The sequence below is a fragment of the Drosophila melanogaster genome, chromosome 3R (assembly GCF_000001215.4).
Source record: "Drosophila melanogaster chromosome 3R".
NCBI classification, from domain to species: domain Eukaryota; kingdom Metazoa; phylum Arthropoda; class Insecta; order Diptera; family Drosophilidae; genus Drosophila; species Drosophila melanogaster.
In genome coordinates this window covers 20,652,530-20,668,723 of record NT_033777.3, presented here as the reverse complement: position 1 = coordinate 20,668,723, position 16,194 = coordinate 20,652,530, and the positions used below count along the sequence as shown (strand labels likewise).

Below are 16,194 nucleotides of genomic sequence, written 5' to 3'. Positions count from 1 at the left end.
AAGACAGCAAAATGGATTTTCTATTCACTTTTGGCCACCGCTGTTGCCACATGTTGCAGCATTTCTTTGCTGTCCGCTAATCTAGATGTTGCACTCCCAAATGCACTCATGCACTCGGAAAATCAAAATTATTTAACTTAGAATGAGCTATCCTTAACTAAGAATAATCCCTAAGAAGAGAAAATGATATTCGTCGAATGCTAGGTGAGTGAACGATTTCGAAAGAAATGCTGTTGTAACTAATTTTTGTATGTATCTTAGTTGAATATCCCAACTTCTTAACAATTATTGAGTATCTTAGTTATTAAAGAGAAGAGATGATTTTTTTTCCCCAAAATGTTATTATTTTTTTATAGCTCAGTTAAACATATAAATATATATATATACATAAAGAAATAAATATAATTTAATGTAATGAATTTCGATTCCGTATCCGAAATCCGATTGCATTTTTTCTGCAAGTGCAGCAGTGAGCCTCTCTTGTCCGTTGCAATATAATGAGTGCTTGCACCCTGGCTAACTTTGATTATTTGCATTCGATAAGCGAAATCGGGAGGGCGGTTGGCTATATGCGCCTATATACTCGTTTATAGTCTATATGGCACACTCCATATTCTTGAGTTCGTATCGGCAACTTAATTTGTTTGCCTTTGCCTGCCACCAATTTAATTTGAATAAACCAAACCAACTTCAAACTGCTCTTTTGAACCCGCATGTGCTGTTGTTGTTGTTTTTATGCGCGGGCGGGCGATCGGTTTGGGGCGTGTTTGACATTTTTGCGGTATGCGCAACATTATAAATTATATTTTTTGCCGGTGCCACTTTTGTTTTCATTTTATTAGCTCGGCCCACTGTCGACAGCTGTGGGCCGACTGCCTGAATGAATGCCTCGACTGGCTCAAGTGCAATCCACACATTTGTGGATTTGTCGAGGTGCCCACCTTCAGCCACCTTCAGCTTCAGCTCCAACCCGACCCGATCCAATCCAGCTCCATTTGCGAACGGCGTCTGTAATTATGGTCTTGGCTCTCAATGCGAACGCTACTGGCCGGGTGTCGGGCATATGAATTCTGATCGGTATCTGGGTGAAAATTAACTAATTACCTGGTAATAACGCGTATTATGCAATCAGAATCAATTTATCTAAATGCATTCCTAATCTAAGCGTAGCCAGACTTGGATGTATTTTAAAATTGATATCTTTCAATGCTACTGATCACATCAAATGTATGTGCTAGGAAATCGGACAATAAAATTTAATTGACTTGGGTACAAATGGATTGAAAAGGAAATAGTAAGTATTTGAAAAGTCTAGTATAACGAAATAAAAGTAATCCCAGAAATCATTTTTAATAGTTTATGCACACGTTTTTCCAGTTTGTAGAATTGAGAATTTGTTTCAGCAATTTGTTTCAGTGTTACCCTTTTGGGCTTACTCATTGTTGGCTTAGCACGTTCCAATGCCAAGCTGTCTTTCCTTCAAATAAAAAAGAAAAAACAAAAATATTGAAAACTATTTCGTACCACTTGCGAGACCCCAGAATTCTCTGTATCTGCAGTCATTTTTGTGGATTTAAAGATACAGGGAATGCCAAACAATTGCGAATAGCAAAAAAAAACTTTCGAGTGGGCGTAGGTTGGGCAGCAGTTACTTGTTGCCTTTTGATCCATTTGAATATATGCAAATCAGGTCTGGATGCGAACTGCATAGATGTTTTTCAATAAATTGCCTGCTCGATTTCAGTCTTTATTCAATTGCCGTTATTTACAGTTATGGGCCGGAAAAGAACATTTGCATCTGCATGGAATTACCTTGGCGTAGGCAGGTGTTGCGTCTGCAATCGTTTGTTTTCTGATTCCGATTGCGTACATGCACATGGCTAAATCATGTCCAATTAATTGAACTAGCTGTTAAACAACATAATTAAGATGAATAGCGGGTGGTGGTGTTATATATATCACTACTTGTTCAGTGGCTGGCCACTTGCGACCGGCGAAGCCATTAGGCAAATGAAGCGTGGCTTGCTTCTAGCCGCGGCAATTAGTTGTAATTAATATTTAAAATTCTGCCCGCAAGACAATAAAATTCTTCATGACGTGTCGCAACGGAAACTGGCTTGGCCAATACCAGTTGCAATCGGAATTAGCATGGCAACACCAGCGCCGATGCCTTCTAGCCTGGTCACGCATCACCGAACCAAAAGACAGTAACTCCGCAGTCTAAAAACTCGTCAAAATATAAATGCTAAACAGCTAAACCTTTGAAAAACTTGAAAAATATATGAAATAGATTGAATGTTTCTATATCTATTCACAAGAAAACAGCGATTTGGAAGGCAGGTCTCTTTAATTAGTCATATAAATCTGCGTTAATTGGTAATTGTTAAAAACACAAAAGACTGCCATGAAATCCGCGAATTTGTCCCATCGTACCATTTTGGCATTGAAATTCTTCTGGTAGTTGGTTTTGGCCATTCCAGACGCTATGCCCTGGTTTGCCCAGCGATGTGGATGCAGTGAAGCGTTTAGTGCCTTTAGGCCATGCGGATGCAATCGGGGTGTAAATGCCCTCTTGGAAATGGCTAATTGAAGGCAACGGCAATAGCAATCGCATTGCTTGATTTCGTTCTTTGGCTTACATTTGCGCTTTTTCGTTCTTACACAAACAAACAAACTGTTGCTTCGAATATTTGTGGTGAATTACGAATGTTAATTGGTGGTCCGCCAGTTGTGGCCATAAGACAAATAAGTTTATGGTGCGAGAATTGAGCATTTCTTGGCTACAGGGTGGAGGAATAGGTTCACTTGGTAGTACCCATTGCAAACTGTAAGTTTCCGTTTCCCAGCTTTAAGTGGTCGTAAAAGAATGTATATAAACACCCTGTCTGCTGCCATTCAAGAATTAATTCAATGTGCTAAGCGTGCAGAGCAAAATAAATCATTAAAATTTATGAATTTAATTGGCTTCAATTATTGGCGCAGATACAACCTAAAGCAAGCTGCAACAACTCTAATCGAATCGGATAGAAACCATAATAGTCTTCGGATCGTGTTGAGTGGTCGGCGATTCAATTCAATTCGATTCAATTTTGATTCACAAACAGGGGCCACCCTAACGTGGAATTATGAAAATTATATCCAGGGACTTTGGCTAACATATTATTAGGGTGTAGCTGACGAATGAACCGAGTCCAACTGGGGCGCAACCATATCTATAAGTATATGTATCTGTATCTGTGTATAAATCTGTATCTGGCATTTGTCACATGGCGACCCAAGCTAATTGGCAAAATGCCGTTGGGGTTAACCAACCCAAAAGCTGCAGGCGTAGCCAGCAGAAAATTAAATTGCAAATTTCCAAAATGATTGATTGGCAACGGGCAAAAGGCAGAGTTTGGCTTTGGGATGCCGCCGCTAAGAGGAGGTGGCTGCAATTGCGCAGATTCACTCCTATTTGGCCAACGTGGGAGGCTTCAGATGCGGTAATGGGCTTGAGTTCTTAGCGGTATCTGTTGCGATCTAATGGCCCAGTTCAAAACTGGTCAGAGGCACAGCGTGGCAGGCATCCAGCCATGAGCAATTTGACACGCCACAAACGGGTTTCTGTTCACTTGCAACATCTGGGCCTGCAGCGAGTGGTCGGTTCACCAGCTGGGCGCCAGGTTGATACTCTCACCACACCCACACATCGCGCCGGATTCCTGCAGTTGACAACACTCGTGTCCTGGCCCAAAACGTCGCGCAATCACGAATGGCCAAATTTGATATTTCCATTTTGTAGCAAAGCAAATCCGTCGTCATCCCGCAATCTTATGACACAAAGTGCGCCGAGCGAATGGTTAACATTTTTGGAAGCGCACCCCGCCAACGTGCGTCATAAAGATATAGAAAGACATGAAAATCCATAGCCAACCCACATGCATAAAACGAGACCTTAAAACTCCACACTGACCACCCAGAAATTTTTGGCAACGTGCAAAGTCAGCGGGGTGAGCATAAAGTTGGCCAACAAAGTAAACAACCAGGATGGAGCGTAACAAGGGGCCATAAAACGTAACAGAATGCTGCACGCTGATGTCTATTTTATTTTGTCAAAATGCACAAACTCATAAAAAGTGTGCGTTGAAAACTTAAGATGGCCCTCGGAGAAATACCATTGGCAGAGGTGAGAGGATAAGACAGGATGTAATTTATTGCTGGCATAACAATTTCATGCTTACATCAAACCGGGATTAAAGGCGACGCATTTCTTGGGCCTGTCAAATCCCTATTTTTCAAATTGAGCCACGTGCCACACGGCACACGTAGATAGATAGGTTATAGTAGGCATGGTGTACGCTGGCTCCGCTCCTCCATTATTCATAGCCCACTTATGAAGGTCACGCCTGCTACGCCCACGCCCACGACATCCGCTCGAAATGCTAGTCAAATGTCGACCTTTGGCATTAAGTCCGATTCGATTTTTGGGAAAATGCGAATCGGACTCAAGTGCGGCTCGCTTTTGGGGCTCTTATCCATCTGTCAAATCGCCTATCTGACAGCCCAGCAGCTGTCTCACTTTCAAATCCACGCTATGATTGCGACTTTCGGGGAGATGTCAACTGAGAAACAAAGTAACAAAGGTCACGTTCGGTGTCAGCACAGCAAGACTTTCAATTGATGAATCGGGTCTGCAGGTAAGTGGTCCGTGGGTTCGGTGGTTCGGGGCTTTGGTGGTTTCAGGGCTAATTAGCCAGCGGGCCAATGGGTAAACTGATATCCTACCTGCTCCAACATTCCCGTGTACTGCAGCCAACTTGACTCCAAGTTCACGACACCGAAAGGGATTAAAAACTAATTAGACGAGCGCGTAAATAAAAAGGCCAGAGTGCAAAGTGGAAAGTGAGCTACAAAGCTAACAAGGAAAACCGCAGACTGCCAGGCGGTTAGTTATCCCTGCTTTTGATTTTATAAAGTAAAAATAGGAGGCGATAAAAAAGGCAAGCATCCTGCAACTGGTCTGCTGGCTAATTGCCGCTCATTGTGCTAACTACTCCTTTAGATCCTTCGGAAGTGCCGATGAAAGTGCCATTTAAAACTTTATCCCCTTGCTAATTGGTGCCATTTGCATAATCCTCCGCAATCGATTAGCACAATCGCAACCGCAATATAAAAGTTGGCACACCAAGTGTGAAAGTCTGTCAGGAAAATTGTACTGCAACTGCAATCAAAGCAAATCAATTGGAATTAAATTGATTCGAGCGGAGTGAAGCCCGCATTGCAACATGCTAACCACATTAGTGACAAGTGTGGCAAATTGCCGCCAACCACACCAATTACTCGGCCCGGTGGCGCATGCGTGCTCGCACACCGCTGCGTATACGCAACCTCAGGGACAGCCCCGAATAAAACCAGTCGCAGTTGTGCAGTTTCCCGCCAAACGGGAATTCGTGTTGAAAGTCAATGCCATGGATGTTGCAAACGAATGTCGTGTTGCGTGAAAATTACGTGTTGGTTAGAAACAACCTTGAATGCAATGATTTTCAAACTGAGTTTGAGGTCAATGGAGAATTGTAGCCCCGTTTGATAAATTGTGACCAAAAGCAAGAAATGTATGGTATATTGGGCTCAAGGTGTAATATCCTTCTTAATTAGTTATTTCCTGAGATTGACTAAGTTTTCATTTAAAATAATGCAAAAGAAGATTGAATTCGTCGACTATTGGGAGTGCGATGGGAAAATTTCAATGGAAACTGGTAAGAAAAATAGTTAAATATAAGAAATAAAAACCTTTTAAAATATATCATTATATTATAGGAACATTTTGTCAAAAAATATGAAATGTTTGCATGTGCATGACGCAAGATTCCACTTGCATGTCTAGTCTCGTTGAAATGTGTCTGTAAATATAGGCAAGCCTAAGTATACCCAGATATTAACTAGCAATCAATTATTGAGTTTCTTATGGGTTTCCCACTTAACTACAAACACAGATTTCCCCATCTGAGCTATCTGGCTCCAATGCAATAACTAACTTTAATTGGCCGCAAGTCCTTAGCAGCGCATTTCTCTCGAGCACGGAATTAGTTAAGCGATATATTTCCATATCAATTTCTTAAGCCCGGCTTGCTGCAATTTGGCCAACGACAGCAATAGCCACTTGCAGTCGGCATGCAAAATAATATAAAGCATATCGAATGCTTGAATGGCAGCTCGAAAACCAAAACCACCAACAGCAGCCGAAAGACCCAGCAACACCTTTGCGCATGCGCAGTGCGCACCGCTTGGGAACCTCAGACGCTGGCGGGTGGTCCGCTTGTCAGTGGGAACAACGGCAGGGCAATAAATGGCAAACATACACTCTGCACCGAAAATAAAATCTGGCCAAATGAAATGTTAGCTGCTCATAAAAAAAAAATATGGCTCTTTTGCAAGATCGTTATGAGAGGGTATACTAAATGCCAGACAAACAGAAGAAAGTTTGTGTTGTAGCATTGCATAATAGTCTATAGTTATATTGTTAATAGGGTAGCTATAACACTTTTATGTGCTTATCCAGCATATTTTGGAACACATTGGCTTAACCGAATCAGATTTAATTTATTATTGTGAAAAGCATAAACTTCTAGATTATATATTTTATTTTGTCAGTGGTGGCCAAATAATGTACTTGCTATAACATTTAATTTGAAAGTAGATCTTAAGTTTACGATGTAAATATTAATATACAATATATATAACTTGAAAGTAGATCTGAGTTTAAAACATTGGTTAGGATTTATAAAGTTTACACTAAAAGGTATTTATTCTACTAGCTTGGAAACCCTTGTCGTGGATTATATATATTCCAACCAATCGATGATATTACACCCAGATTTTTTTTTTAATGTGTACTGACCAGCGAACCGCAGTGGCGGCGCCGCAATAGTCGACGCCGACAAAGTGCAAAGTCACGGATGAATGAGCCAGACGGAGTTGGCTGGAACTTTGCTCCAGCGATTCGTTTTAATTGATTTTGTTTTGCTGCAGGAACTGGGCTCATAAAACGCACCGCTTCACACCCCACCTGAACTACTGGCCAGCGAGCCGAAAGTCCAAAAAAATCAGCGCTTGGCCAACTAATTTTGGCCAAACATGAGCGGGCAAGGAGTTGGCAAATATTTACGTCCATTTCCAGAGTCTCCTAATTGTGGGCACCCTCTCGCTTTTGTTGTTGTTGATGTTTTGTTGTTTTTTTTTTTTTTGTAATTGGCACGGTTGGTAATTCTTTTTTGGCTAATTTTTGGATATTGGATTTTATATTTGTGTGAGTATTTATTTTGGTTTTCAGTATTTCCATTCGAACGAATGCCCGCTGCTGACAATTTGCAATACACAAAGTTGCACTTTTTGTTTTTGTGTGTTTATGCAATCAAAATTCTTGCAGTTCCCGGGGCGAAAAATCAGGAAAAAAACACAAGAGGGGAACAACGGCAATAGGCAACACGAATGGCTCGAATGGCACTTGTGGGTGCAATTGTAATTATCCTAATTTATGTTGTCTGCTGGTCGCTCTAATGCAGTTTTCGGTTATCCGCCAACTATTCTAAAACGGCGGCAGATTTATTGTAAATTATCTGGCTGTCCGACAATGATCGATAGTGCAAAATTTATAGTCGCCACAGTTGCATTTTCCCCCATAAATTTTTCGGGTTTTCCTTGTTTTAGCGTTTAATAAAATGCCGGCTTATTTGCCGGCTTTCGGTTTTGGCCAACACGTTGGCCACCTTCGACGCTGACGGTTGTGTTTCACAAATAATTAGACTAATAAATGAGGCCGCAGTGCTGGTGGATGTGCATTAGTGAAATGGAAATTCGTGAGTGATGGTTATGCGATGGTCCGAAATTAATTGACCCGTGCAAATGGTAATGTAATTAAAAAATTTATTGGTTTTCCCACGTCGCCATGAATATTTGATGTGTTAAACTGCGGCCGTCAACAAAAATGTACAAACACAAACTGCCCATAAAATGTTTCACACACAAACAACGCCCTCAGCTCTTCACTCTGGTTAATTAAATCAAAGTCCTTAATTATTAAATGACCCGCATAAAAGGCACTCCAATAACAACTCAAATTTTTATTGCACGAAAAGGGCATCGCTAAGCAAACATGATTGACAATGTTCAGGTGTGGTCTTAGCCAATCAAATTGTAATTGAAATATTCTTGTCAGCCGACAGCAAACAACGTGAGTGGATAAATCAATGATTGTGGGATTGTGTGATTTATGTTCTTTTAGCGGGCTTTAAATTAATAAAACTACTCGCCTGCCAGATGGAGTTGTCAATGGCATATTGTGTTTGCTGAATTCAATTAGCATTTTTATAATGACACGGGTATGAACATGGATTTGAAGTGTGTTAACTATCTACATGTCACTTGCAATCATATTCAGAATTTTGTTTGAACTTTAGCAGACAAAAAATATTCAAAGTGTAAATTAAAATGTTTATTATGTTCTACATTTTTGTATTTGTTTTAGTGGCGCAATAGTCAATCAATTTAATAAATTTAAAGCATACTATTAGTATCGTTTCGCATGTTTAAGGGGTGCCAGACTAAGAGGTGAATAAGGTATGCTAGACTTGTTATGATGTATATAACTGGTAGAAGGAAGCGTTTTTGAAGTATATATATTCTTGATCCGGATCTGATGTTTATCTATCTGACTACGATGAAAAGGAATCGTGTTTCATAAATCCAAGTATCTTACAGTAAGGTTTCCCTTTATTGGTGTTCATATGTTAACGAATCTTCAAAATCATAATATATTATTATCTTTATATTATATATGAGTAGTAGGTTTTGCGAAAAATGTCATTGAAATTGTAAAATTTAGCGTCGGCCAATCTCCTGTGCACAAGTGAATGAATGGCCGTGAATCACCTCCATTGATGACGATCGAGCACGAATTAGACCCTTACAATCGCAACTCAACAGTCTATATCAAAGTATACCCTTTGGAAAACAGCAGACAGCTCAGTGGTAAAAGCCCCAGGCGATAACGAGCAGATGGATCACTACCAAGCACGCCGGTAACAGCGACGTAGTTCCACGTTCTAAATTCAAATTGAAATCAGTCTTAGAACGACTTCGCAAGCAGCGGCAGTGCTCCCTAATCCTCCACTGAAACGAATCCAGCGATCTAGGCCTTTTGAAGTATTGAAGTGTGGTGCAACCATAAAGTGAGTTTGTTTGTTTAATGACACTCCCAAGTCAAGTCCTTTTGACCGCCTTATCCAACGAAAGAGCAATCCAGGTGGAACCTTTATCCACCTGCATTCGACCTATTGTGAAGTGTGGTGAAGGCGGAAAAGTGATATAATTGAATAAGTAATATAAAGCTTTCATATTCCTTAATGCATAGTCAACATTTTGATTGGATCTCCGAGACTTGGTCAGTTCTTATCATATTTATTGCAGAATAGTGCTCTTAATTTATGTAATTGTATTTCTTCTCAGTCTAACACTTAAATTTATTACAATTTCAATTTGTTTTACAATTTTATGGCTATGTTTTACACTATGGCAGTAAAACTTTATTGGAAAACTTAATAGCTGCTTTAATTAGTTCACCTACCAATTACATTGCTAATTAAAGAGAAAAAAACAGTTGGCTTCTCTAGCATAATATCTAATTATAAAGTTACAAAAAAATACACTTGAATAAAATTATGCGTACGCCAGTGAGTGCATTTATTCAAAACAAAGCCAGAAAATGAATGACGTCCAGCCCGTTCTCCCCTTTTGGATTGCCGTCTAAAATGATTAAGTTAGTTGAGTTAATTAATCTGGCGGTGTCGATAACCCGAGTTCAATAGTCATTACCCCCTCGGATCCCCCACCGCATCCAAATGCAATCCGTAGTCTATATGCGTAGTACACTCGATCCCCGGGCATATTTATTTTCATCAATTGATTGATTCACGACTCGTTCGTTTACCTCTCGCAAACCTGATGCCGCAATCGAATGTGTGTTTGTGTGCCGCAGCGTCGCATGTTGGCTCAGTGGGTCATGCGTCGACGGGTTGGTCTTGAACCGCAGATCAAGTGAACACAAAAGCCAATTGAAATTAGAATCCATCCGAGCGTTGGCAAATTGCATAACATTTGCAGTGGGGGCTGCAGGCCATTTCCATTTCCATTTCCATTTCCATTTACCCACCTCCCCCTTTCCTTGCGAAAGGCCACATGTTGTTATACACATGTTGCAGATTGCACTGCGGCATTCTGCTGCATATGAGATAGACGAATGGACGACGAGTCGACTAATCTCGGTCATAGTCGCTAATTAAAAGGTTTAAGGCTAAAATTAGCATATGAAGCAATCGCCATTTCCCCCGGCAGCATAAGCACAGATACAGATACAGATACAGATACACCAGCACCCGCAACCGCACACACTCGCACTCATCTTACATAGATACACCTGCGTGCTTGGTGTTCATGAGACTGAAATACATGACGTGAACAAAAGCCATACCTTCTGGATTTCCACACCCCTAGCGATCCGCCGACCAAAATGGGCATACGACTCCATACACATACGTATGCAAAGTAAGGTGGCCGGCGGGCGGAGGGGTGTTGTTTTAGGCACATTAGATGGCATCGCATGCCACCAATTACCCGCATAATCTTGTAATACTAACCCGCCGAACCCTCCGCACTCTGAAGGGCCAATTTGGCTTACGGTTACGCCTCGCAGAGCTTTAATTCCCTTTAAATAGTGGCACACTAGATGACGCCCCGATGGGGATTACATTCCCCAAAAACACGTGTGACTCGAGTAGTTAGTGGCGCCCAATGACGCCATCTCTATTACACTTGAATGGTCAGGCTTAAGTGCCGAGTTATGGGCGCTGTTGACAGCCTTTAAACGCATCTGTATCCGTACCATTTGTAGTATCTACAATATCTGGGGTTCTTTGCCAGTCGAAAGCTTAGTTCCGATCCACCGCGTCCACTTGAGTACGTTACCCGTGGCCAGCTGTCCGTCGGCGGACTGGTCAATTATTTTGTGAAATTAAATTAAATTGATTGAATTTAGACGCTCTTCGGGCAGAGGTCAATGCGGAGGTGCTTGGGTGGCAGCTGTGCACACGAAGAAAATATGAGGTGGTTGTTAAATTGACTAATGGAAGCTGTTGACTATCTTTAGTTGATTAGCTCACGTTGAACTATTAGAAAATTTAAAGGTGTATTTTGAAACTCGTACTATTCTTCCACATAGTGATGACAACTTTATTAGCTAATATGTAATATTTACATAGAGATATAAAAATGATTTGATATATTATTTGATATTTGATATTATTAACATCATTTGTGCACTTTTTTTTAAATCTTTTATATCAACGAAAACATGTTTAGTTTTATAAATATCTTAGATTTCAAATATCGATATGAAAGTTCAACTTGCTTTATTTTCTGTGTATAAATTGCTATAGATGCGCGTTTGTTATTGCTAGTCCAGTGATAATGACACAAATATTTGAACGATCTGCTTTGTAGTCGTTCCTGTTGATTAACTGAGATATAAAGGCGAATTAATGAAGCGATTGAGGTTAAGGGGTCAAATCATTGCAGTTATCTGTTGCGGAAATCCGGATATTTCCTGTCCTTAGATCGGCATAAGTAGTTTTTGAAATCAAGATCACCCCCAGCAGCATCCCCCGATTCTCCTCCTCCGGCTGGAGATCCATTGATTGCATGTTGCCAGTTGATAGTCGCTGCTGCGCCGACTGATGTTGCTGCTGCTGCTGCGACGGCTGCTGCTGCTGATGTCGCTGGTTGCTGGTGGCTGCTGTCGCCGCTCAATTGTTTGTCGCGCGCCGTGATTGCGCATCTCCGCGCGGCGCTTTCAGTTGGCGATGCGAGCGCGACTCGGCCGCAGTAGTCTTCGGTCTCCAGCTTCCAGCTTCTAGCCTGCGGCATCCGATCTGCAGCTCGGCATTCTCGGCTTGGGTTACGTCCAGTGCGGCTCGGCAAACTGCGTTTCGCGAAAAATTGCGTTTAATTAAAGTATACAGGCCAGCGAGCTCCTCAATTACGGCTGCTCGTGGGATGAGTCGCCACAGCCAACTGAAGCTAGCGATGCCCTCGGTTCACGGAGCTCCAGCCACCGCTCCTGGCTCGCCGATGAACGCCAAAGCCCGGAGCGTGAAGCTCGGACTGGGTGTTAATCAGCGGACAGGTCGTGTGCAGTGGTGTCCCGGTCTGACCTGCTGCAAAATGCTTCTACTTCTTCCAGTGGTAATGCTGCCACTGACCCTGGTGCTCATCCTGATCATGCGGCTGGACGGGATGCTGGCGGCGCTGCAATTGAACGAACAGAGGATGAGGGATCTGCGGAACTCTCACAGCGAGGTGCCTGTCTATATGGAGGATTACGAAGCCCTTTTACCGGAGGGTAGTACCTACAACGACCTGATCAACGAGGAGTTCATACTGCCGGCGAGCAAGCGGACCCAACTGCAGATTTTGGCCGCGGAGAGGGCGCGTCGCTGCCAACCATATCGCTACGGGAACGGGGAGTCCATGGAGTTGGAGGAGCGCAACACGCTGATGAAGGACTCCCGAACCTCCTTCCTGCCACTGGGCATTCCGCGAGAGTGCCTCGGCAGCGGCATTGAACTGGACATTAAACCCATAGATGAGGAGGCCTACCAGAGGCAGAAGAAGCGCTACCAGGACATAGCTCCGTATTGGCTGGAGAAGATCAGAATACGGGAGCGCCGCGAGGCCGAACGTCATGCAGAGGAGGCCAGTGCCGAGATCAGCGAGGCCACCGCCGCTCTGCAGAGTTTCTGGAACGAGGAAGGCACTCGGGAGGGCATTCGCATGACCCAGGCCAAAACCATGAAGCGCTACATGGATAACAAAGTGGATCCCTGCGTGGATTTCTACAAGTACGCCTGCGGCAACTGGGAGCGCCTGCATCCAATACCCAAGGATAAGGCCGGCTTCGATACCTTCGAAATGCTGCGTGAGAGTCTGGACCTGGTGCTACGAAATCTTCTGGAGAAAAATACCCCTGTGCACTCCGCAGCGGAGCTACGAAAAAGTCCCGTGCGGAATACTCTATTTAAGCTTAATGAGCAGGGCGAGGGTGAGGGCGAAGCTGACCAGGCGGCGGAACTTACGGCGGAACGCCTGCGTCGGCACATTGTCAGTAAGAGGCAGTTGCTTAACCGCGTTCTGGTGCGCTACAAGCGGTATACCAACGGAACGAAAAGGAAACGCCTCATCGAAACCCCACGGGAGAGAACCAAAGAGGAGGAAGCTGCTCCACCAGTTGTCCTGCCAAAGGATAAAACCAAGGACAAGTCGGATAACGAAGAGCAACTACATGTGCCCACCGATTTCCTAAAGCCCCATCAAGATGCCCAGCTAAAAGCAAAGAATCTGTACCGGTCCTGCGTGAACAGCGCGGTGCTGGCCAAGCGGGGATTGGAACCGCTGCACACGCTCATTCGGGAACTAGGTGGCTGGCCAGTCCTGGAGTCCCAATGGAGTGAGTCCAACTTTAACTGGCAGGTGCTAGCCGCCACCCTTAGACGTTACAACAACGACATCCTCATCGTCCAGTGGGTGGGGGCGGACATCAAGAACTCCGAGGAGAACATTGTTCAGTTTGACCAGACGGGTCTGGGCCTGCCCACCAGGGAGTACTTCCTCCAGCCGAGCAACGCCAAGTACCTACAGGCCTACCAGCGCTACATGGCCGAGGTGATGCACAAAATGGGCGCCTCCAAGGCGGATGCCCAGCGGGTGGCCAGCGAGCTGGTGGCGTTCGAAACGCAGCTGGCGGGGATTACAGCTCCAGCGGAGCAACGACTTAACGTCACCAAGGTGAGTGGCTTCTAAGACTTTTAAATTATTCTTACTAGTACTTAATATATTTTGCTTCGAAACATATTTCTATAGAATATCTAAAACGTTTTAATACGTCTTCATATTTCACGCAGCTCTACAAGCGCATGACGCTGGACCAACTGCAGGCGGTGGTTCCGGAAATCAAGTGGCGAGCTTACCTGCAGAGTCTGCAAGATCGCGAAGTTCTGGGCACCGAGGAAGTGGTCATCTACGCGGTGGAGTACATGAGCAAGCTGGTGACTCTTCTAGATGAAACGGATCCCCGAACGGTTTCCAATTACATGATGTGGCGCTTTGTGCGGCACAGGATCAACAACGTGGACGATCGATTCGATGACATCAAACAGAGTTTCTACCACGCCCTCTTTGGCCGCGAGGAGAGTCCGCAGAGATGGAAGGTATGCATCGCCCAGGTGAACACCAACATGGGCATGGCAGTGGGTTCCATGTTCGTGAGTCGCTATTTCGACAACAACAGCAAGCGGGACACCTTGCGGATGACTCACGATCTGCAGCAGGCCTTTCGGGATATCCTGAAAACCACTGATTGGCTGGACGACACCACAAAGCAGTTGGCCGAGGAAAAGGTTAACGCCATGTCCCTGAAGATCGGCTATCCAGACTTTATCCTTAATCCCAGTGAGTTAAATAGCAAGTACGCGGGCATAGAAATCTATCCGGAAAAGTATTTTGAGAACACTCTGAATGTTCTGCTTCACACGGCCAAAACGGAGCAGGCCAAGCTCCACGAGAGGGTCAACAAGACCAACTGGCAGACAGCTCCTGCCATCGTCAATGCCTATTATAGCCGCAACAAGAACCAGATCATGTTTCCCGCCGGCATCCTGCAGCCGCCCTTCTACCACCGCCACTTTCCGAAGTCGCTGAACTTCGGCGGCATCGGTGTGGTCATTGGCCACGAACTGACCCACGGTTTCGATGACAAGGGTAGGCTCTTCGATCGCAACGGCAATATACATAAGTGGTGGACGGACTCCTCGATTCGCGGGTTCGACGAGCGCGCCCGCTGCATTATTGCCCAATATAGCAACTATACCGTCGAGGAGGTGGGAATCGTCCTGAATGGAGAGAGTACGCAGGGTAAGTCGATTTGATTCAAATATGGTGCTGTTGACCAAACGAATATGGTCCAAAAATATGATCGATTGATTGTAGAGTTAATCACAATCATTGTGAATGGTTTAGTCATTCCAAGTCACAATCATATATTGTGTATTAATAATTTCTAACGATTTATCTCAGGTGAGAATATCGCAGACAATGGAGGCCTCCGGCAGGCCTTCCACGCGTATCAGCGCTGGCTAAAGGAGCATCCCAGCGAGGTGTCGGACGAGATCCTGCCAGGACTTAACATGACAGGGCCGCAGCTGTTCTTCCTGAACTTCGGTCAGGTTTGGTGCGGAGCGATGCGACCGGAGGCCATCCGGAACAAGCTGAACACGGCCATCCACAGTCCAGGTCGTTTCCGGGTGATTGGGACGCTCTCGAACTCCGTTGACTTTGCGCGGGAGTTCAATTGTCCCCTCGGCTCACCGATGAACCCTCAGAAAAAGTGCAGCGTTTGGTAGTCGGAGGGAACCAAATCAATAGCCTAAGAGTATTAAGCATGACATATGCCACACATTCCTAGACCAAAGACCGAAGGCATGTCATTTGGTGAGTACCCGGGTGGTAGTGGAACCTCCATGTCGGGGCTCTAATTGCGCTCCACTTTGGGCGCCACTTAACGGAGAAAGTGGTAGTGTCTGGCGGCGCAGCTTCCTTGTGGCTCGTTACCCATTTGCCCCTAACTGTTGTGCCAACAACGGCATCACACTTCAATTGGGGCGCATGCACTTAATTAATGGTGATTTATGCCCAGCAGTTGGCTCAGTTTCTTGCCGGGGAACAACTTCTCCGATTGTCTTTCCAATCAAACTACAATTGATGGAAGTCACTTGGAATGCCAATGGGGTTGGAGTACCACTACTCTATATATACAGCTATTAATACGCTCCGCTAAGATTTTCCCCTCCATTACAGGGATCACAACGGACGGAACACCCATCTGGTCATTGCCGAAGATTCGCCTTGGGTTTATGGCTCCCCCATCACAACAAAGATTATGTGCCAAAAATTAACTTGCAATCTATATATTTTTCTTAGCCCTTAACTATTTATACTTGTAACTTGCAATAGTTTAGTTTATGATGCAATTTATGTTTGTGATAATTCTAATTAAATGTATTTATATTATCAACAAATGGTGACTTTTAATTTAATGGTGATTGTTCAACA

The 16,194-nt window shown here is 44.0% G+C and overlaps 1 protein-coding gene across 3 annotated transcripts, besides 1 other annotated feature; it reads left to right on the top strand.

Annotated features, from left to right (window-relative positions):
* The first annotated feature begins 8,600 nt into the window (after window positions 1-8,600).
* Window positions 8,601-8,672: a mobile genetic element.
* A 147-nt stretch (window positions 8,673-8,819) lies between these two features.
* Window positions 8,820-16,157, top strand: Nep4 (Neprilysin 4). 3 transcript variants are annotated; one of them, NM_001275844.1, is made up of 5 exons: window positions 8,820-9,206; window positions 12,272-13,872; window positions 13,989-14,997; window positions 15,160-15,573; window positions 15,940-16,157. In NM_001275844.1, coding segments are annotated over exons 1-4 (2,937 nt in total). In that variant the 5' UTR covers window positions 8,820-9,205; the 3' UTR covers window positions 15,486-15,573; window positions 15,940-16,157. The 3 variants fall into 3 exon arrangements, with proteins under 3 accessions (NP_001262773.1, NP_732540.2, NP_650904.3); NM_169912.1 differs by having other exon boundaries at window positions 9,118-9,206; NM_142647.3 differs by lacking the exon at window positions 8,820-9,206 and having other exon boundaries at window positions 11,882-13,872.
* The last annotated feature ends 37 nt before the right edge of the window (window positions 16,158-16,194 follow it).